At 38.9% G+C, this 20893-nt stretch overlaps 2 protein-coding genes across 2 annotated transcripts in view; both read right to left on the reverse strand.

Moving 5' to 3' along the window:
• GMCL1 (germ cell-less 1, spermatogenesis associated) overlaps nucleotides 1-2123 on the reverse strand; it is a 46819-nt gene extending 44696 nt beyond the window's left edge. Inside the window, exon 1 of the mRNA XM_065891080.1 lies at nucleotides 1644-2123. Coding sequence (XP_065747152.1) covers nucleotides 1644-1903 — 260 coding nt within the window. The 5' untranslated portion in view covers nucleotides 1904-2123. The remainder of the gene's footprint in view (nucleotides 1-1643) is intronic.
• A 3308-nt stretch (nucleotides 2124-5431) lies between these two features.
• Nucleotides 5432-20893, reverse strand: part of ANXA4 (annexin A4) — a 72993-nt gene continuing 57531 nt past the window's right edge. Inside the window, exons 10-13 of the mRNA XM_065890620.1 lie at nucleotides 17592-17687; nucleotides 16580-16638; nucleotides 15438-15560; nucleotides 5432-6516 (exon numbers count right to left, since the gene is read on the reverse strand). Coding sequence (XP_065746692.1) covers nucleotides 6457-6516; nucleotides 15438-15560; nucleotides 16580-16638; nucleotides 17592-17687 — 338 coding nt within the window. The 3' untranslated portion in view covers nucleotides 5432-6456. The remainder of the gene's footprint in view (nucleotides 6517-15437; nucleotides 15561-16579; nucleotides 16639-17591; nucleotides 17688-20893) is intronic.

Below are 20893 nucleotides of genomic sequence, written 5' to 3' on the forward strand. Positions count from 1 at the left end.
TAGCAAACTCCATTACCATCCAGTGGGCCACAACTCCTCCAACATCTGAATCTCAGCTTGGGAAAGGTGGTCCTAGCCCAAATTTGTTCCTTCCTTGGGCATTCTGTCTCAGTCCTAGAAGTAGTGACAGCTCCCTATGCCCTCTATTCCTGTATTTTTTAGAGATCTCTTTACCTTAGTAACTTACCTTTAGTAGTTAATCGCTTATTACTTCCTATTAATGGTTAAATTAAACTTTCCCTGTTCAAATTACTGTGTGATTTCTTTGAAATGGACCCCTGACATATATATTTCTATAGTGACACTGAATGCAAGTGGTCTAAATACTAATTAAAAGACAGAGATTATCCTATTGGATTTTTAAAAAATCAAGACCCCACTAAATGCTGTCTACAAGATACTTAAAGACCCAGGTTTAAAGGGAAAGAGTGGGAAAGGATGTAACATTTAAACACTTATCAAAAGAAAGTGGCAGTGGCTATAGTATCAGGAATGTAAATGTCTTTACATTTTGTAAAGATAAGGGGAGCCAATTCATCAAGGAGTCCCAATATTTACTGAGTGCTTCCATACCTGGCACTGTGCATCGCATGCATTCTAATATTTGTCAAGTCCTATAAGGCAAGTATTAGTATCTCCATTTTACAAATGAGGAAATAAGGCTATTAAGTGCAAAGTACAGACTAGAACTCAGAATCTGAGCTCTTAAAATACTAATTCTCCAAAAAGGTAACTGAACAGTTTGGAAGTGGGGGTCCATTTTTGTAAATATAAACATTCATACATAAAACTGTATGAAGGGATTTATAAATCAAACTACTAACAGAGATTGTTTATGATACTCTTATTTGACAATAAATATGTAACAGGTGTAGCATAAAATTTTAGAATCTTTCAAAGTTTCGTTTAAAAAATTACATCTATGTGACCCACTGATGGCCTTTAAAAAAAGAGGAGCAACCGGATTTTTTATGTGAAAATTTATTCCACTTATAAACTACATTTTAGTTCACAAGTAAATATTCCGTTTTTCACCTCTTCTAAAAAAGGTTAAGCAAGCTGCCTTACATATCCACGGTCAACGACTTCGAGTACTAGAGACGTTGGAAGACTCTGTTCCTAGTGAGGAACAAATGTACACAGTACTGATAAATTTCACCTGTACAGCGAGAGCTCCTGTTTGTAATCACTTCCCTTCCACTGTGGACCGACAACAGGGGTGCCCACTTCAGAGCCTAAATTTACGTGTCTTGGACCATAGAAGGCAGCCGGATGCAAAACAACTTATTCTACTGCCACCCACTGAGAGAGGACCAAAGTGTATTACGAAGGGCCAGCCGGCCGGCCCTGTCTAAGGTTTAATGAGGCGCAAGCTCTAGCTTGGCGTTTCTCAGTCTCGTCTTGGGGCTGTAGCACCATCCTGGCGGCGTCTCTGGTTTACAAACCAGAATACCGGGCGTCTCCCCAGGTGCTTCCCATCCGCCCTGCATCGGACCGGCTCCCAGGTCTACCCCATCAAGGGCACGTCCGCTCTTCACAGGCTGGGGAGCGCCGCAGCCCCGGAAGCCCCCCGGGCACCGGGCTCATCCCCAGGCCGGACCGCGGGAGCCGCCCAACAGGTGCGGGCGCGTCCCCCCACCTACCTTCGAGGGGTGTTGAGGAGTCGCTGCTGCTCGTCCCCTTCCTCCTCATCCTCGTCTGTCTCGGAATCGGGGTGACAGGAGCAGAAGGCCTCTCCGCTCCGCTTGCGCTTACGGCTGCCCGGACAGTAACAGAAGACGTGGGCGGCCGCGTCGCCACCACTCTCCAGCCTCCGGGCCGAGCCCCCAGCCCCAGAACCCGGCTCCTGCTGGCCTCGGGCTCGCCCCGGCTGGCGCAGCACTCGGCTGCTCAACGAGCCCATGGGTCACGGCTCGCCGACACTTCAGGGAGCGCACCTCAGGGAGCCCAACGAAAACGGTCTCCCGCCATGGCCCGACCACCACCGCCGGCCTCCACGTAGCGCCCGTGCCTACACCGCCACCTTCTCACGCGCAACCCCGACCGTTGCGTTGGACGCTACCGCCTCCATCCTCCGCCACGCCCACCGCGTCTCGCCGCGCAGCGCGCGCGGACCTCAGGACCTTGCCCCCAGACTTTCGCAATAAAGCGCGGACCGTAGAGCGCATGCGCACGGCGAGCCTCCGGAAGGGGCGGGGGGAGGCGCGTGTACGTCACGGATAGAGCCTGCGCAGAATGGGATGAGGGCGGGAGCGCGGACGTGCGTGTGCAGATTGGCGCTTTCTGCCGTGAGGTCAGCTAGGCCCACCTGCAATCCTGAATTGGGGGCCGGGCTAGCTTTTAGAATTACTTTATACCTCCCTTTGTGTTAGCAAGACCGGCAATTCCGCCTCGTTTGTTCTTTCTGCGAAGGTTCCTTAAGCTCCAGATGTCTACCGGGCCCTGTGTTAGGCAAGGAGCAAAAAAGACATTGCTGTTTGGGGTCATCTTTGGAGGAGTTCACCATGTGCTAGGGTCACGCCCTGCGCAGGCTTTCCAACAGAGGAGGACCTAGAATGTGGAACTTTGCTATGCCCTCGGGTTTCTTAAGCAGCACCTCTCCGCTGCCCTTAACTGATTATGGCAACCGTTCCATTCTCTCTTTTCCTTCCCTCCCAGCGGCAGTGGGATGTCTGAATAGGGTCTGAACCGGGACTGTCAGGTTTTAAAGTGCCTTCTGGAGACCCAAGCAAAATTTACAGGTGTCTGAGCAAAAATTACAGGTGTATGCCTGGAGTTTGCAGCCATTGCTATGGACCCTGGACAGTCAGCTTTCATTCCCTGATTCCCTTCGGCTACTTTTTTTTGTTTTTTTTTTAGCATTTTTATTGCAGTGTAATTGTTTTACAACGTTGTGTTAGTTTCTGCTGTATAACAAAGTGAATCAGCTATATGTATACATATATCCCCATATCCCCTCTCTCTTGCGTCTCCCTCCCACCCTCCCTATCCCACACTTCTAGGTGGTCACAAAGCACCGAGCTGATCTCCCCGGGTGATGCAGCTGCTTCCCACGAGCTATCTATTTTACTTTTGGTAGTGTATATATGTCAATGCTCCTCTCTCACTTGGTCCCAGCTTACCCTTCCCCCCTCCCTGCGTCCTCAAGTCCATTCTCTAGATCTGTGTCTTTATTCCTGTCCTGCCCCTAGGTTCACCCTTTGGCTACTTTCTAAATAAAATGTTTATAATGAAAATATTTATAATGAAATACCATAAATGAAATATTTATAATGAATTACTCAAATCGAGTAATATGATAAATACCTATCACCACAAGTATGATAGCTCAAATTTTAATAAAAACTTCAATGTATTACACTTGTCTTGATTAATTCTTTTAAGTAGAACAATACAGATAGGCAGAAGCTCCCTCTCCATCTCAGTCTGTTTCTCTCCCTCCACTCTAGTGACCACTATCCTCAGAATGGTGTATATCATTATTCCCATGCACGTTCTTATACGTGTACCCATAGCAATACGTTTTCTTTTGCACGTTTAGACACGTAAATTAAATGGAATCATTCATACCTATCATTTTGCACCTTTCTTCTCTCTCAAAATTATACTGTTGAGACTTATTCAATTAACAAATCTATAGTTAATTTTCACTACTCTTCTGTGACACCCAAAATTTATCCTTTCCCTCACTGAGGGAGTTAGGTTGTTTCTACTTTACTGCTCTTAATAGAGCAGCATTGAACACCATGTGAGTTAGGTTGTTTCTACTTTACTGCTCTTATAGAGCAGCATTAAACACCATGTGCAAGAGAGTCACCAAATAGATCCCCAGAAGTGAATTTGCTGGGAACTTTTCAACTTTATTATCTGTTGCCAAATTGCTCTCTGAAATGACTGCACCAGTTTATACTCCCATCAGCAGTATATGTAATTTGGACATCACAGTGTACTCACTCTGCGAAGTCTGAACTGAGAGAGGCTAGCAGAGGCAGCTTGGTGGAGGTAGAGGGTAGGGGAGAAGCAGAAAATGATTGCTGCTAGGGGATCAGCCTGCATGCCCAGAATTTGTCAGTACAAAGGATACGCATGGAACAAATGTGGGCCACTATAAGACAGCCAGTATGGAATCATCTTAAATCCTGTCTAAAAGGCCTGGGTGGAAAGACAAACAGACTTCAGCACAAAGAGCTTGAATTCCTAGGGACTGAAAAAGGAGAACTGCATTTGCTTTGCCAAAGGAACTAAAGATGAGTATTTTACTGGTGATGGAGTTGTAAAGGAACTCAGGAGAATGCCAACAAGAATCAGCTTTAAACATCTGACAGAACTAAAAAACAAAAAACATCTGACCGGGTCACACAGCATTGATCATCTACCACCACAGCACTAACAGATAAGAACTTTCCTGCTCCCATTTACTCTCCTCCCTTCTGCTAGGTAGGGGAGGGGAAGGTAGGGTCTAGAAAGAAGACTAGGTGAAGAAAGAAAAGAAGCCCACCATATCACCCTCCCCAAACTCCAGCTTCCTGCTGGCAATAAGCCAGATCTGAATGAGGGGAGAAGCCTCAACTGTAAATGAAGTTTGGAATTTTGACTGAAAACATTAATTGCTGAAATGACACAATTCTATAGTAGGAATTTTTAAAGCCTAAGAATGACCAGAAAAGTCACGACCCTATCCTCTATCTGAATTTTCATATAAAGACAGGAGAAGAACTGGACCCAATGAATAAATGTAAATAGACAGTGGGAGAAAAAAAACAAAGTTGCTTCCTAGTTATATTACAAAGTCATGCTTGTTCAGTACATCAATCATTCCTCCAGGGTGGCTTTAACCTACTCTGTAGAAAGCTTCCCATCAACATATGTAATTTGTTTTAAAATTCTGGCTAAGGCATATATAATTTAAAGATAACCCCCCCCAAATCTGTAATGCTTCCAAAGCCAAATAACGTTAATTTAGAAATTCCATGCTCTTCTGGGTAGGTATTGAAGCAGCAGTACTATTTCCTATAATTAGCTGGAATGACTAAGTATTCATGTAAATAGCTTTCACCAGTAGTCAAGCACTTGTAATAGGCAAGTAGAAAAAAATCCTTATATTTCACCCATCAAAATACAACAAATAACTATAGAATGAAGAAGACAAATATTCTTATTTAATATGAATGTTCTACTTAGAACCAAGAGCATCACTCATTTCCAGAGATAACTTAAATATACTATTTTATATCATTAAGTAGTGTTTGGTATATATGAACATTAGTTTTACAGCAGTAGAGGTACATAAGATTAAATATGTTATTTTTCCTAATGTTGTACTTTCTAATAGAAATTGAGTAACACAAATCCTTCAAAAATATCTACTTTCAGAGTCCAGGATGAAAAAACTCACAAGCAGAAAAGTCAGCCAGAGAAAGCATACACCTCATTTGAAAGGCACTGTGTTTTATTGAAATTACTTTTCCATGTTGTATACAAAGTGAACTTTTAAATTAAATCCAAGTACACCTTTACAGTAATTCTAGAGTTGAAAGGCACAGTGCGAGTATAAATTACTACAAATCAACAAAATTGAAAATGATTTTAAAAATTTTGGGCACAAAAATTTTTCTTTAAGTAAAAATAAATTCAGAGCACTACACCATCACCAGAATACACAGTTTGACACAATTCTTTCACATTCATCTTCAAGCTGGATCAATACCATTATTATTATTTTATTATATTGTTATTATTAACCATAATATTGTGGAATGTTCAGCATTTATGTTTGGTAACCAGACATATATGATCTGTATAACCACACTTAGAATTGAATTCGTTCAGAAGAGTTGGTGAGTTTGGTATACTTTAACCTGGAGAGACTGAGATGGTAACATAAGACGTGATGGAGGAAGTCTCTAATGCCAAACTTAGTAAAGATCAACTAACACTTTAGACAAAAATCTAAACAAAGGAGATCTGTGGATGCTTTCAAACTATGACATGTAAAATAGCAAATTGGATAGATTTTCTTACTAACTAGATGCTCACAATTTCAAATCAAGAAATTACTAGCCACTCTAAAAATAGAATTAGGGAAGAAATGTGATTTTAGACCAGTCTTCCATTTCAACAGTTTTCACCAAAAAGAAAATATGAAATAATTTAATATATTCCAATTTCTGTGAAACACAAACAAGGAAGAAATCTGTTGAAAACATGGAGCACATTCTTATTTCTAATTTAAAATCTCCTTTTAGGTTTTATAAGCTTTGAAAAGCAAGTACAGCTTTAAAGCATCATAGTGAGTAATTATAGATGAATAATAATGCAGTCTATATCTTAGGAGGCATCTGTAGGCATTTTAATTGGAAATAACCATTCTGAGATAATGCTAGTAGCAGTGTAGAAAAATGAAGTTAAAAAAAATTCGAAGTGTAGGGAATCCTCCTATCCTTTCTGGATTTTATTTTAATCATCTCCTCCACAGAGAATGAGCAATACCTTCCTGTAGTCTCCAGATGTATCACCCTGGGGACAAGGAAAGCACAGTTACAATCAGATAAATGGGTTTTAAAATAGAATACACAGCTCAAAGTCATCTAGGTTAACTTTTTCAGTCTTGCCGGGATCTTTCTTAGAGAGGAGTTTTTTTTTTTTTAAATGACATTTGTTATTTTTTATTATAAAAAGAACACCTGTTCAATGTAGAAAATAGACATAAAAGAATATAAAAACATCATCTATAATTCTAACATCTAGAGATTACTCTGCCTAACATTTTGGTTTTTGCATATCCTTCCAGACTTTTTTCTATGGATATAGATTCCTACATGATGGGATTGTAGTATTCTTCCATATTCTACTTTTTTAAACTTCTATGCCTATTTCCCTATTTTAATTTATTAAGTACTCTTCCACAACATCATTCCTTAATGGTTACAGAGTATTCTATTGTACATAGGTAAAATAATTTATTTGATTACCCCCCATTGGATATTTATGTTTTTTTCCAATTTTTCACTATTATAAACACTGCTGCAATAAACATACTATAAATTTTTGTGCATTTTTAAATGATGTATTCAGGATAAATTTTCATAAAATGGGAATTACCAGATTAATGATCATGTATTTTCTTTGAATATGGGTTGCAAAATAGCCTTCCAGAAAGGTGCTATAATTTTTACATAGAATTTTTCATGGCCTAAATAATAGATCAATTTTTGCTAGTGCTTCATGGGCACTAGAAAAGATGGGATGGGATTCAAAGTTTAATGTATATCCATTAAAATCAATCTTAATACACCCTTGTTTATACTTTGTCTCATTGATCTGCCAAAAGAGAAGGATGTGTTAAAGTCTATCTAGCATAGTATTTCCATCAATGTCTTCTTTTGGAGCCTCAAGTTTCTTATTTATATATTTGAATGCAATACTATTTGGCAACTAACGTTTTATGGTAATTTAATCTTTGTTGTAAATTGTTGCTTTTATCAATATAAAGTGATCTATTACTTTGTCCTATTTAATGCTTTTTCCCCTTAAATTCTTCTTTTTACTTATAGTATAATCCCTGCTTTCTTTTTGTCAAATGTTCTTTTCCCTGGCCTTTTCTTTTTAAAGCTTCTTACATATCACTGTATTTCAATTGTTCCTTATAAACAGCATGGAGTAGGATTTTATATTTTTACCTAACCTGAGAGTTTATTTATTATCATAACTTACATTTGTAACCTTACTCCTGTCTTTTTTCTATTATTTACATATTTTCTATTTCTATTCTGTTTCTTTTGACAATTTTTATTGAATGGGCAATGTATTCTTTATTTTAAATTTTTTCCAGTGTTGTGTGAGTGTATGTATACACATATCAACGTATTTATATATATACAAACATATAATGTAAATGTATTTATTGTGCTGTTTCCCCAGTCAATCAATATTTTTTACCCCATCATTTTAGTGTCTGTATAGTATTCCACTGGATAGATTTCCCATAATTTGAGTCATTCCCTATTGGTTAATAAAAATTAAAATAATGTGTAATAAACTCTGTAACCACTAAGCAAGAACTTCCTATTCCCCTTATCCTCCAGCCCCTGGTAAACTCTAATCTACCTTCTGTCTCTATGAATTTACCTAGTCTAAATATTTCATGTAAGTAGAATCATATACAATATTTGTCCTTTTGTGTCTGGTTTATGTCACTTAGCATGTTTCCAAAGTTCATCCATGTATCGGAAACTTCATTCACATTATGTGTGTATATATCACGTTTTGTTTATCCATTCACCTGTTCATGGACCCTTAGGTTGTTTCCACCTTTTGGCTATTATAAATAATGTTCACCTTGGTGTCCAAATACCTGTTTAAGTCCCCTTTTTCATTTCTTTTGAGTATATACCTGGAAGTGGAATTGCGGGGTAACATGGTAATTCTATGTTTAAATTTTTGAGGAAGCACCAAACTGTTTTCCACAACAGCTGCACCATTTTACCTTCACACCAGCAATACACAAGGTTCTAATTTCTCCACATCCTCTCCTACATTTGTTATTTTCCATGTTTTAAAAATTATAGCCATCTTAGTAGGTACGACGTGGTATTTCACTGTGGTTTTCATAATGATGTTGAACAGCTTTTCACGTGCTTATTGCCCATATCTCCCTTGGAGAAATGACGATATTTAAATCCCTTGTCATTTTTTAATTGGGTTGTTTGTCTTTTTGTTATTGAGTTTCAGGAGTTCTTTATATATTCTGGATAGTAAACCCTTACTAGATATTATTTTCTCCCATTCTGTGGATTAGTGCACTTTTATCTTATTATTTTGCCTAAAGATATTCTTAAATATATAATAACTAAGTAAGAGGTATAGTTTATTTTTTAAACATTTATTGGCAAGTTGCCTCCCCGGAAAGTTAGCCTAGTTTATAGTGCTTCCATAAGAGACGGTGAGATTTTCCCAAGCCTTTTTCAATGCTGGTTATGACCTCTTTAAACTTCGTTAAGGTATTAGGTGAAAAATGATGATTTGCTTTTATTTGCAATCCCTTGTATATTAGTGAGATTAAACATTGTACATATTTATTGTCCATTTGTGTCTCATCTTTCATGAAGCTCATGTTTTCTTTCTGTCCAGTTTTCTTTTTCTCCTTGTTCTTAGTAATTTGTACAAGTTCCTCATATAGGGATATTAACCCTACATTATAAGTATATGTTACAAATATATTTTCCCATAGCTTCATTTATGGTCATCCTTGAATCTTAAAATTGTTTTGCTTACAGCTAGCTATATTTCAGCTCTGCAAAACACAGTGACCTCACAGACTGTACAGAAATAGAAACAAGTTCCTAAATGCCTTGTAGACATAGTCATAAACTCTGCAGCTCAAATCACCTAGTAGTTAAACCTCTCCAAGCTATGAGTAGGATCAGAATATTTCATTCACAGATCAAATCCTGATCTATGCTGGCAACACCAGCTTCTAGGGAAATGGGTTTGGCTTCACATTCCTGAGGCCCTTCTGGCTTCCTCAAGAAGCAAAGTCCCAGTAATGAGGGGTTTTGAGAGACGTGAATCATTTCGCATCACTCCCATGCCATGTTAGGACTCCTAGAAGTCTGGTGCCAGGTAAAGAATAGCAATCCAGGATGACTATCACGTTTTCCCATATTTTCAGCAGACCTCAGCTGGCCCTGGATGTGGTTCTGGATGACTGATTCAGTTGCTTCTCTTTTATTGTAAGCAGGTAGAAATGGAAATTGTGCTCTTAAAACCATTCATTAAAATATAATCTTTCTTGAGAGGTGGAGGGTGGCTCTGTCTCACCGTGAGGACAAGGACACTGGCAGCAGAAGTTCTAGGAAGTACTCCTTGGCATAAGCCCTCCCAGAGTCCACCATTACCCCCACCAAAGAGCCCAGGTAGGTTCTTGTGTTGGGTCGCCTCAGGCCAAACAAGGAGGGAACCCAGCCCCACCCACCAACCGTCAAGCAGATTAAAGTTTTACTGAGCTCTGCCTACCAGAGCAATATCCAGCTCTACCCACCACCAGTCCTTCCCATCAGGAAACATGCACAAAACTCTTAGACAGCCTCATCCACCAGAGGGCAGACAGCAGAAGCAAGAAGAAATACAATCCTGCAGCCTGTGGAACAAAAACCACATTCACAGAAAGACAGACAAGATGAAAAGGCAGAGGGCTATGTACCAGATGAAGGAACAAGATAAAACCCCAGAAAGACAACTAAATGAAGTGGAGATAGGCAACCTTCCAGAAAAAGAATTCAGAATAATGATAGGGAAGATGATCCAGTACCTCAGAAAAAGAATGGAGGCAAAGATCGAAAAGATGCAAGAAATGTTTAACAGAGATCTAGAAGAATTAAAGAACAAACAAACAGAGATGAACAATACAATAGCTGAAATGAAAAATACACTAGAAGGAATCAATAGCAGAATAACTGAGGCAGAGGAACGGATAAGTGACCTGGAAGACAGAATGGTGGAATTCACTGCCACGGAACAGAATAAAGAAAAAAGAATGAAAAGAAATGAAGACAGCCTAAGAGAACTCTGGGACAACATTAAACACAACACATTCGCATCATAGTGGTCCCAGAAGAAGAGAGAGAGAAAGGACCTGAGAAAATATTTGAAGAGATTATAGTCGAACACTTCCCTAACATGGGAAAGGAAAGAGCCACCCAAGTCTAGGAAGCGCAGAGAGCCCCATACAGGATAAACCTAAGGAGAGGCACATAGTAATCAAACTGGCAAAAATTAAAGACAAAGAAAAATTATTGAAAGCAGCAAGGGAAAAATGACAAATAACATACAAGGGAACTCCCAAAAGGTTAACAGCTGATTTCTCAGCAAAAACCCTACAAGCTAGAAGGGAGTGGTATGGTATAATTAAAGTGATGAAAGGGAAGAACCTACAACCAAGATCACTCTACTCAGCAAGGATCTCATTCAGATTCGATGGAGAAATCAAAAGCTTTAAAGACAAGCAAAAGCTAAGAGAATTCAGCACCACCAAACCAGCTCTACAACAAATGCTAAAGGAACTTCTATAAGTGGGAAACACAAGAGAAGAAAAGGACCCACAAAAACATACCCAAAACAATTAAGAAAATGGTCATAGGAACATACATATCAATAATTACCTTAAACGTAAATGGATTCAATGCTCCAACCAATAAGACACAGGCTTGCTGAATGGATACAAAAACAAGACCCATCTATATGCTGTCTACAAGAGACCCACTTCAGACCTAGGGACACATACAGACTGAAAGTGAGGGGATGGGAAAAGATATTCCATGCAAATGGAAATCAAAGAAAGCTGGAGGAGCTATACACATATCAGATAAAATAGACTTTAAAATAAAGAATGTTACAAGAGACAAGGAAGGACACTACATAATGATCAAGGGATCAATCCAAGAAGAAGATTGCATAAATATATATGCACCCAACATAGGAGCACCTCAGTACATAAGGCAACTGCTAACAGCTATAAAAGAGGAGATCGACATTAACACAATAATAGTGGGGGACTTTAACACCTCACTTACACCAATGGACAGATCATGCAAAATGAAAATAAATAAGGAAACAGAAGCTTTAAGTGACACAATAGACCAGATAGATTTAATTGATATTTATAGGACATTCCATCCAAGAACAGCAGATTACACTTTCTTCTCAAGTGTGCACGGAACATTCTCCAGGATAGATCACATCTTGGGTCACAAATCAAGCCTCAGTAAACTTAACAGAATTGAAATCATATCAAACATCTTTTCTGACCACAATGCTATGAGATTAGAAATGAATTACATGGAAAAAAACATAAAGAACACAAACACATGGAAGCTAAACAATACGTTACTAAATAACCAAGAAATCACTGAAGAAAACAAAGAAGAAATCAAAAAATACCTAGAGACAAATGACAATGAAAACATGACAATCCAAAACCTATGGGATGCAGCAAAAGCAGTTCTAAGAGGGAAGTTTATAGCTATACAAGCCTACCTCAAGAAACAAGAAAAATCTCAAATAAACAATCTAACTTTACACCTAAAGGAACTAGAGAAAGAAGAACAAACAAAACCCAAAGTTAGCAGAAGGAAAGAAATCATATAGATCAGAGCAGAAATAAATGAAACAGAAACAAAGAAAACAATAGCAAAGATCAATAAAACTAAAAGCTGGTTCTTTGAGAAGATAAATAAAATTGATAAACCATTAGCCAGACTCATCAAGAAAAAGAGGGAGAGGACTCAAATCAATAAAATTAGAAATGAAAAAGAAGAAGTTACAATAACCACCGCAGAAATACAAAGCATCCTAAGAGACTACTATAAGTAACTCTATGCCAATAAAATGGACAACCTGGAAGAAATGGACAAATTCTTAGAAAGGTATAACCTTCCAAGACTGAACCAGGAAGAAATAGAAAACATGAACAGACCAATCACATGTAATGAAGTTGAAACTGTGATTAAAAATCTTCCAACAAACAAAAGTCCAGGACCAGATGGCTTCACAGGTGAATTCTATCAAACATTTAGAGAAGAGCTAACACGCATCCTTTTCAAACTCTTCCCAAAAATTGCAGAGGAAGGAACACTCCCAAACTCATTTTATGAGGCCACCATCACCCTGATACCAAAACCAAAGATACTACAAAAAAAGAAAATTACAGACCAATATCACTGATGAATATAGATGCAAAAATCCTCGACAAAATACTAGCAAACAGAATCCAACAACACATTAAAAGGATCATACACCATGATCAAGTGGGATTTATCCAAAGGATGCAAGGATTCCTCAATATATGCAAATCAATCAATGTGATACACCATATTAACAAATTGAAGAATAAAAACCATATGATCATCTCAATAGATGCAGAAAAAGCTTTTGACAAAATTCATCACCCATTCATGATAAAATCTCTCCAGAAAGTGGGCATAGAGGGAACCTACCTCTACATTATAAAGGCCAGATATGACAAACCACAGCAAACATCATTCTCAATGGTGAAAAACTGAAACCATTTTCTCTAAGATGAGGAAAAAGACAAGGATGTCCACTCTCATCACTGTTATTTAACACAGTTTTGGAAGTCCTAGCCACAGCAATCAGAGAAAAAAAGAAATAAAAGGAATACAAATTGGAAAAGAAGAAGTAAAACAGTCACTGTTTGCAGATGACACGATACTATACATAGAGAATCCTAAAAATGCCACCAGAAAACTACTAGAGCTAAACAATGAACTTGGTAAAGTTGCAGGGTACAATATTAATGCACAGAAATCTCTTGCATTCCTATACACCAATGGTGAAAAATCTGAAGGAGAAATTAAGGAAACACTCCCATTTACCACTGCAAAAAGAATAAAATACCTAGGAATAAACCTACCTAGGGAGACAAAAGACCTGTATGCAGAAAACTATAAGACGCTGATGAAAGAAATTAAAGATGATACCAACAGATGGAGAGATATACCATGTCCTTGGATTGGAAGAATCCGTATTGTGAAAATGACTGTACTACCCAAAGCAATGTACAGATTCAATGCAATCTCTATCAAATTACCAATGGCATTTTTTACAGAAGTAGAACAAAAAATCTTAAAATTTGTATGGGGACCCAAAAGACCCCAAGTAACCAAAGTAGTCTCGGGGGAAAAAAAGGAGCTGGAGGTATCAGACTCCCCGACTTCAGACTATACTACAAACCTACAGTAATCAAGACAATATGGTACTGGCACAAAAACAGAAACATAGATCAGTGGAACAAGATAGAAAGCCCAGAGGTAAACCCAGACACCTATGGTCAACTAATCTATGACAAAGGAGGCAAGGATATACAATGGAGAAAAACAGTCTCTTCAATAAGTGGTGCTGGGAAAACTGGACAGCTACTTGTAAAAGAATGAAATTAGAACACTCCTTAACACCATACACAAAAATAAACTCAAAATGGATTACAGACCTCAATGTAAGACCACACACTATAAAACTCTTAAAGGAAAACATAGGAAGAACACTCTTTGACATAAATCACAGCAAGATCTTTTTTCATCCACCTCCTAGAGTAATGGAAATAAAAACAAAAATAAACAAATGGGACCTAATGAAACTTAAAAGCTTTTGCACAGCAAAGGAAACCATAAACAAGACGAAAAGACAACCCTCAGAATGGGAGAAAATATTTGCAAACGAATCAATGGACTAATTTCCAAAATATATAAACAGCTCATGCAGCTCAATATTAAAAAAACAGACAACCCAATCCAAAAATGGGCAGAAGACCTAAATAGACATTTCTCCAAAGAAGACGTACAGATAGCTAAGAAGTACATGAAAAGCTGCTCAACATCACTAATTATTAGAGAAATGCAAATCAAAACTACAATGAGGTATCACCTGACACCAGTTAGAATGGGCATCACCAGAAAATCTACAAACAAGAAATGCTGGAGAGGGTGTGGAGAAAAGGGAACCCTCTTGCACTGCTGGTGGGAATGTAAATTGATACAGCCACTATAGAGAATAGTATGGAGATTCCTTAAAAAACTAAAAATAGAATTACCATATGACCCAGCAATCCCACTACTGGGCATGTACCCAGAGAAAACCATGATTCAGAAAGACACATGCACCCCAATGTTCATTGCAGCACTATTTACAATAGCCAGGTCATGGAAGCAACCTAAGTGCCCATTGACAGATGAATGGATAAAGAAGATGTGGTACATATATACAATGGAATATTACTCAGCCATTAAAAGGAACGAAATTGGGTCATTTGTAGAGACGTGGATGGATCTAGAGACTGTCATACAGAGTGAAGTAAGTCAGAAAGAGAAAAACAAATATCGTATATTAACGCATATATGTGGAACCTAGAAAAATGGTACAGATGAACCGGTTTGCAGGGCAGAAATTGAGACACGGATGTAGAGAACAAACGTATGGACCCCAAGGGGGAAAGCGGCGGGGCGTGTGGGGGTGGTGGTGGGACGAATCGGGAGATTGGGATTGACATGTATACACTAATGTGTATAAAACTGATGACTAATAAGAACCGCTGTATAAAAAAATAAATAAAATAAAATTCAAAAATTAAAAAAAAATATGGACACTCCAAAAAAAAAATATATATATATAATCTTTCTTTGTCTGGGGCCAACATGAAATAATTAACTCTATTTAGAAAGCAAACATTTCCAGCTTCTAACCAGGCAGAGATTTAAACATCTGTGGGAAAGGAGAGAGACTGGAAATATCTGAATTAGAGTACCATCCTTAAATGGAATGATGTCTGCCAAGGAGAGGATAAAAAGTGTCTAAAAACCTAGGTCAGAACCCCCTCCTTTCATCAGCACTTTCCTCTGGGCCAAGGCAAGGCTGCTGTGACCCACCTTGATGAAGGAGTACAGAGACTTTCCGTAGAGCCTCTTGAAGTTTGCCCGGATGTCCAACATGTCGATCTCCACTCGAGAAACCATCACTCTGATAAGGGTGTTGTCATCAGTGCCCAAGCCCTAAGGAAGAAACAAGATCCCTGCATGCAAAGCTGAGCTAGTTTTCAGACAGTGCTCTGTTAGTCTATCAAGGTAAACTATGTATCAGTCTCCCAATGACATCCCTTGTACTCTAACCTTAGAGGCCTGTGGAGTCTGGTTCCTCACCACGGAGCTCAAGGGTTTCCCCAACTTATCTTTTCAACACTCAGTGTTCTGACCAGAGGAGATAGCTCTCTGCCCTTCTAGAGACATACCCTGTGTTCTCCAGCCCTCCTGCCTCACATACAGTGATCCACCCACCATGTCATCCTCCCTTCCCAGCTTTACCATCCTTCCTACCATGTAACACCCTCTGATGTAAAATTTCCTTTAAGGTCCTGCTCAAATATACCAGTTTCTTTATATGTCCTTTTCTGATCCTCACCCCCAAACAAATATTTTTTTAAACACCCTTTCCTCTGTGTTCCTATAATATTTGGATCCTCAACTACCGTCTTACATTCTATTTTGTTCTTACTGGTGTTTTGCACATAGCTGCCTTCCTCTCAGAGCTAGAAGTTCTTTGAGACCAGGGATGGCATTTTGATCTCTCTTGCCCTTCCCATGGTTCTCAGCAAGGGTGCTTGCACGGAGTACAATGCATGGTTAGGAGCTGGGGCTCTGAAGTTGGACTGCCAGTGTTTGCATCCCTGCTCCATTCCTTTCCTCACTGAGGACCCTGGGCAAATTGCCTATCCTCTTTATGCCTCAGTTTTCTCATCTGTAAAATGGAAGCTGATAACAGTACCTGCCCCACAGAGCTGTTGTGGGGATAAAATTATACATATAAAGTATTAGGAAGTGTGATCACACATTATAAGTACTCAGTAAATATTACCTAGCATTGTTATTAGCAAGCACTCAGTGAAGTATTTGAAGAATTGAACTGAACAGCTCAAGCTGATTTTGCCTAATTTGCATGGGGGATATAAGTAAGCATATGAATGTGGACACAAGACCCTCAGAGCCATCCAGATGCTAACAATGAGGCCACTTACCTTCATAGATTTATAAAGCCTTTCAGCAAAATATGCAGATTTGTTCCTCATGCACTTTACTGTCAAGAGATAAAAAGAGAAATGAAAAGATTACAGATAAAATCTGCAAAACAAGCAGTGACAGTTGTTCCCATTGTTTCTACAAGGTGTGAAGTAGTATCTTTTGATTGCTTTGTGAAAAATTTAGCCAAACAATGTTCTATGAGCATAGGCTATGCTAAAAGCATTTTCACAGATGGAAAGTACCCTCAATTTATTGTCAAGTTCCTAGACAAATAATTAATAAAGGCCATTAAAGCAAAAGGCAGCATAAAATTTCAAAAAGATTATTGCTATCTGTACCATATGAAACAGTTATTAGTTCTAACCATTCACAGACTTGCAAGATGCAGCTAGTATAGGATTAACCTTTCCACGTGCTAAGACATAAAGGCACAGAGGATATAAAATAGATAAAGCCACATGGTACAATAACAATCAGGTTATATATAATATTTCTCGCTTAAAATTCTGGGTCACACGGGACTTCCCTGGTGGCACAGTGGTTAAGAATCCACCTGCCAATGCAGGAGACACGGATTCAAGCCCTGGTCCAGGAAGATCCCACATGCTGCGGAGCAACTAAGCCTGTGTGCCACAACTACTGAGCCTGTGCTCTACAGCCTGCAAGCCACAACTAGTGAGCCCGCATTCCACAATTACTGAAGCCCACACACCTAGAGCCCATGCTCTGCAACAAGAGAAGCCACCGCAATGAGAAGCCCGCACACCGCAACCAAGAGTAGCCCCTGCTCGACTCAAGTAGAGAAAGCCCGTGCACAGCAACCAAGACCCAGTGCAACCCAAAATAAACTAATTAAAAAAAAAAATTTCTGGATCACACGTCATGAATGATTTAAACAATTTTTTTATCCCTGAAAAAAAATTTCTACAACCCATGACAACAAATTGATAATAAGGAGGAAAGTCTATAAATATTTGTTTCTCCACTCCCCACCCCCTACCAGCTTACCTATGGCCAGCAGAGCATCTTCGAAGCTACCAGATGTTTCAGATTGAATACTCTGTTCAATATCCTTCTGTGATATCCTTTTATATTCATCGAACACTACAAACAATAACAAAATGAAATTATAAATAATAAAAAAAGAATAGAGGAAACTAAACTGTACAGAGAGAATGAGCATCTTTTAACTAGACTATACTATTATTCTTTGGCATATTTCAAGGGGAAACTAATTAGCAATGTGGGTGAGAACCAGGATGCATATGGCAAGTGGAATGGAAGAGAGGAGAGGAGGAAGGAATATTGTGAATCTTGGAGGACATCAGGCAAGTCATTTCCCTTATGTGGGACCCTGTTTTCACTACATAAAGTGGAGATAACCTCTGGAGAGATTTGCTTTTTTTTCTCCTTGTTTCCTTAATAAGCTTGGCAATCACCTGTATGTTCATCTTCCTTTCAGCACATCAAAACTAGAGCAATTCCTGTTTACAAGAGCCAAGACATGGAAGCGACCTAAATGTCCATCGACAGGTGAATGGATAAAGAAGATGTGGTGTGTGTACACACACACACACACACACTGGAGTATTACTCAGCCACAAAAAAGAATGAAATAATGCCATTTGCAGCAACATGGATGGACCTAGAGGTTATCATACTAAGTGAAGTAAGTCAGGCAGAGAATGACAAATTTTACATGATATCACTTATATGTGGAATCTAAAAAATGATAGAAATGAACTTACACAACAGATACAGACTCAAAGACATAGAAAACAAACTTATAGTTACCAAAGGGGAAAGGTGGGGGAGGGAAAAATTAGGAGTTTGGGATTAGCAGATACAAACTATTATATATATGATAGATAAACAACAAGGTCCTACTCTATAACACAGGGAACTATATTCAATATCTTGTAATAACCGATAATGGAAAAGAACCTGAAAAAGAATATATATATGTATATACATATACATATAACTGAATCACTTTGCTGTACACCAGAAACAAACACAACATTGTTAATCAGCTATACGTCAATTTAAAAAATAACTAGAGCAATTCAACCTTTTCAAAACTTGGTCACATTTGGTAACAGTTGCTTGCATCTTTTAACAGACTTTAACATAATTAAAATTTCTCCCCTTTTCTACCAAGTATTTTTGAATATTATGAACATATTTTTCTCTCTTGCTGCCTCCTTCTGGAGGCTTCTTGGAGTGGATATATGCTGTTTATCTTCTTAACACTGCCTTCTTTGGGATGCTACTCCACCCCCATCAGAGTGATTCTCACAGGGCTGTCAATCCAGGAACACCCCTACCCCCCAACATACATGACAAGCTCTAACAAACGAGTGAGCAGTTCATCCAACCAGGGCCAATCAGTCTTACCCTCCTGGGAATTTTTTAACTGAGCAGGTATGATGAGGATGGCCAAAAGCACTGAGTCATCTTTAACTTCAGAGAACATAAGAATCACCTGGGAAACCTGTTAAACTCCTTGCGTGTCACTCTCAGAAATCCTAAGTTAGCCAGTCTGAAGTAGGGGTCCAAGAATCAGCATTTTTTTTTTTTTTTTTTTTTTTGCGGTATGCGGGCCTCTCACTGTTGTGGCCTCTCCCGTTGCGGAGAACAGGCCCTGGACGCCAGGCTCAGCGGCCATGGCTCACGGGCCCAGCTGCTCCGCAGCATGTGGGATCTTCCCGGACCGGGGCACAAACCTGTGTCCCCTGCATCGGCAGGCGGACTTTCAACCACTGCACCACCAGGGAAGCCCAGAATCAGCATTTTTAATGGAGACGAGATTTTAGGAAACTCTGCCTTAGAAATAAATCCATGACTCCCTTCTACTGAGATCCTCAGAACTGCCTTGATTTCTAGTCTTTCTGGAGCTGTTCAGCTCTCCCTTCAATTCAATGGACCTCTAGTATTTTCCATTTTCCCTCTTGTGCCCTTCTACATGATTTTCTCTTTTCCTATGTAATTATTCAGTGCCTATTTCTTGGAATTAAAAAATCTAATTGACACATTTTCTAAGACTCAGTGTTCTCCACTGTAAAATGGGGAAAATAATGGCTGCTTCACTGGGATGCTGTAATGAACAATGCTTATAATATGCTTAGCAACTGCACCTAGAAGATAATTAACAAAATCTTAGTTATTATGAATCCTCACTATTATTGTTGGTTGGTAAGAAAATTATGATGTTTTCTTTATTCAAATAATGCTGAAAAGATTTTCTTCCAGTGGCTTACAAGCAAATGTTTCATAACTGCCCAACTATTGACTTATGCCTGCAAGCGAAAATTGTTACAAATATATTTGCATTAAATCGGCTTCTGAGGACCTGCAGTTCTTGGAAAATAACACCAGGGAGAGATTTGCCTTACTAGTAATCAGGCAAGGGAAGGCAAAAAAAAAAAGGATCTGAGTCAGAAGTTCGTGCATCTGATGACTGCCCATGACATTTATTAACTGGAGTAATCACCTACTGTCACTGTGGAATATCTGAAATAATTGCAACTTCCAAATGTGTTGTAATTTTCAATTTTTTTCACATTTTCAATTTAGCAAACTCATTCTTCTCAAATTTCCCACAGGTTTTATAAATTGTGAGTGATTATAAGGGCATGATGAGTTTATAAAATTGGGATATAGCATAAAGACCTCAAAAGCTTATATAAAAGATGAAATATTTTATTAAACCTTTATTGCTGTTTACAAGAAGAAAATAAACCTGACAATAAATATTCTACAATCGTATAGTACCTTTTTCCCAAAGAAGTTAAAATCACATTACAAAGACTAGCATTATCAGAAGCAAATTAGAAACTTTACACACAGGAAATAAAATCTGAAATCATCCACTATTCATCTTATGCAACATACCCCCTAAAAAAGTCACTTCTATTAGTTTTTGTTTTTTTTTTTTCGATACGCGGGCGTCTCACTGTTGCGGCCTCTCCCGTTGCAGAGCACAGGCTCCGGAAGCGCAGGCTCGGCGGCCATGGCTCACGGGCCCAGCCGCTCCGTGGCATGCGGGATCTTCCCGGACCGGGGCATGAACCCGTGTCCCCTGCATTGGCAAGCGGACTCCCAACCACTGCGCCACCAGGGAAGCCCTCTATTAGCTTTTACAACTTGGATGTTAAATTGGAATAAATGTCAACCAACATTTCTATTTTATTGCTTGCTGATGTACTGAAGATTTTGTCTTATGTAACTAAATTTAAATGGAGCTGCTTTAGAAAAAGGACTGACTATGGAGGTCAGTTTCCTAGCAACAGGAATTCCAAACTTCTATG

This window comes from Phocoena phocoena, chromosome 14 (genome assembly GCF_963924675.1).
Source record: "Phocoena phocoena chromosome 14, mPhoPho1.1, whole genome shotgun sequence".
Classification (NCBI taxonomy): domain Eukaryota; kingdom Metazoa; phylum Chordata; class Mammalia; order Artiodactyla; family Phocoenidae; genus Phocoena; species Phocoena phocoena.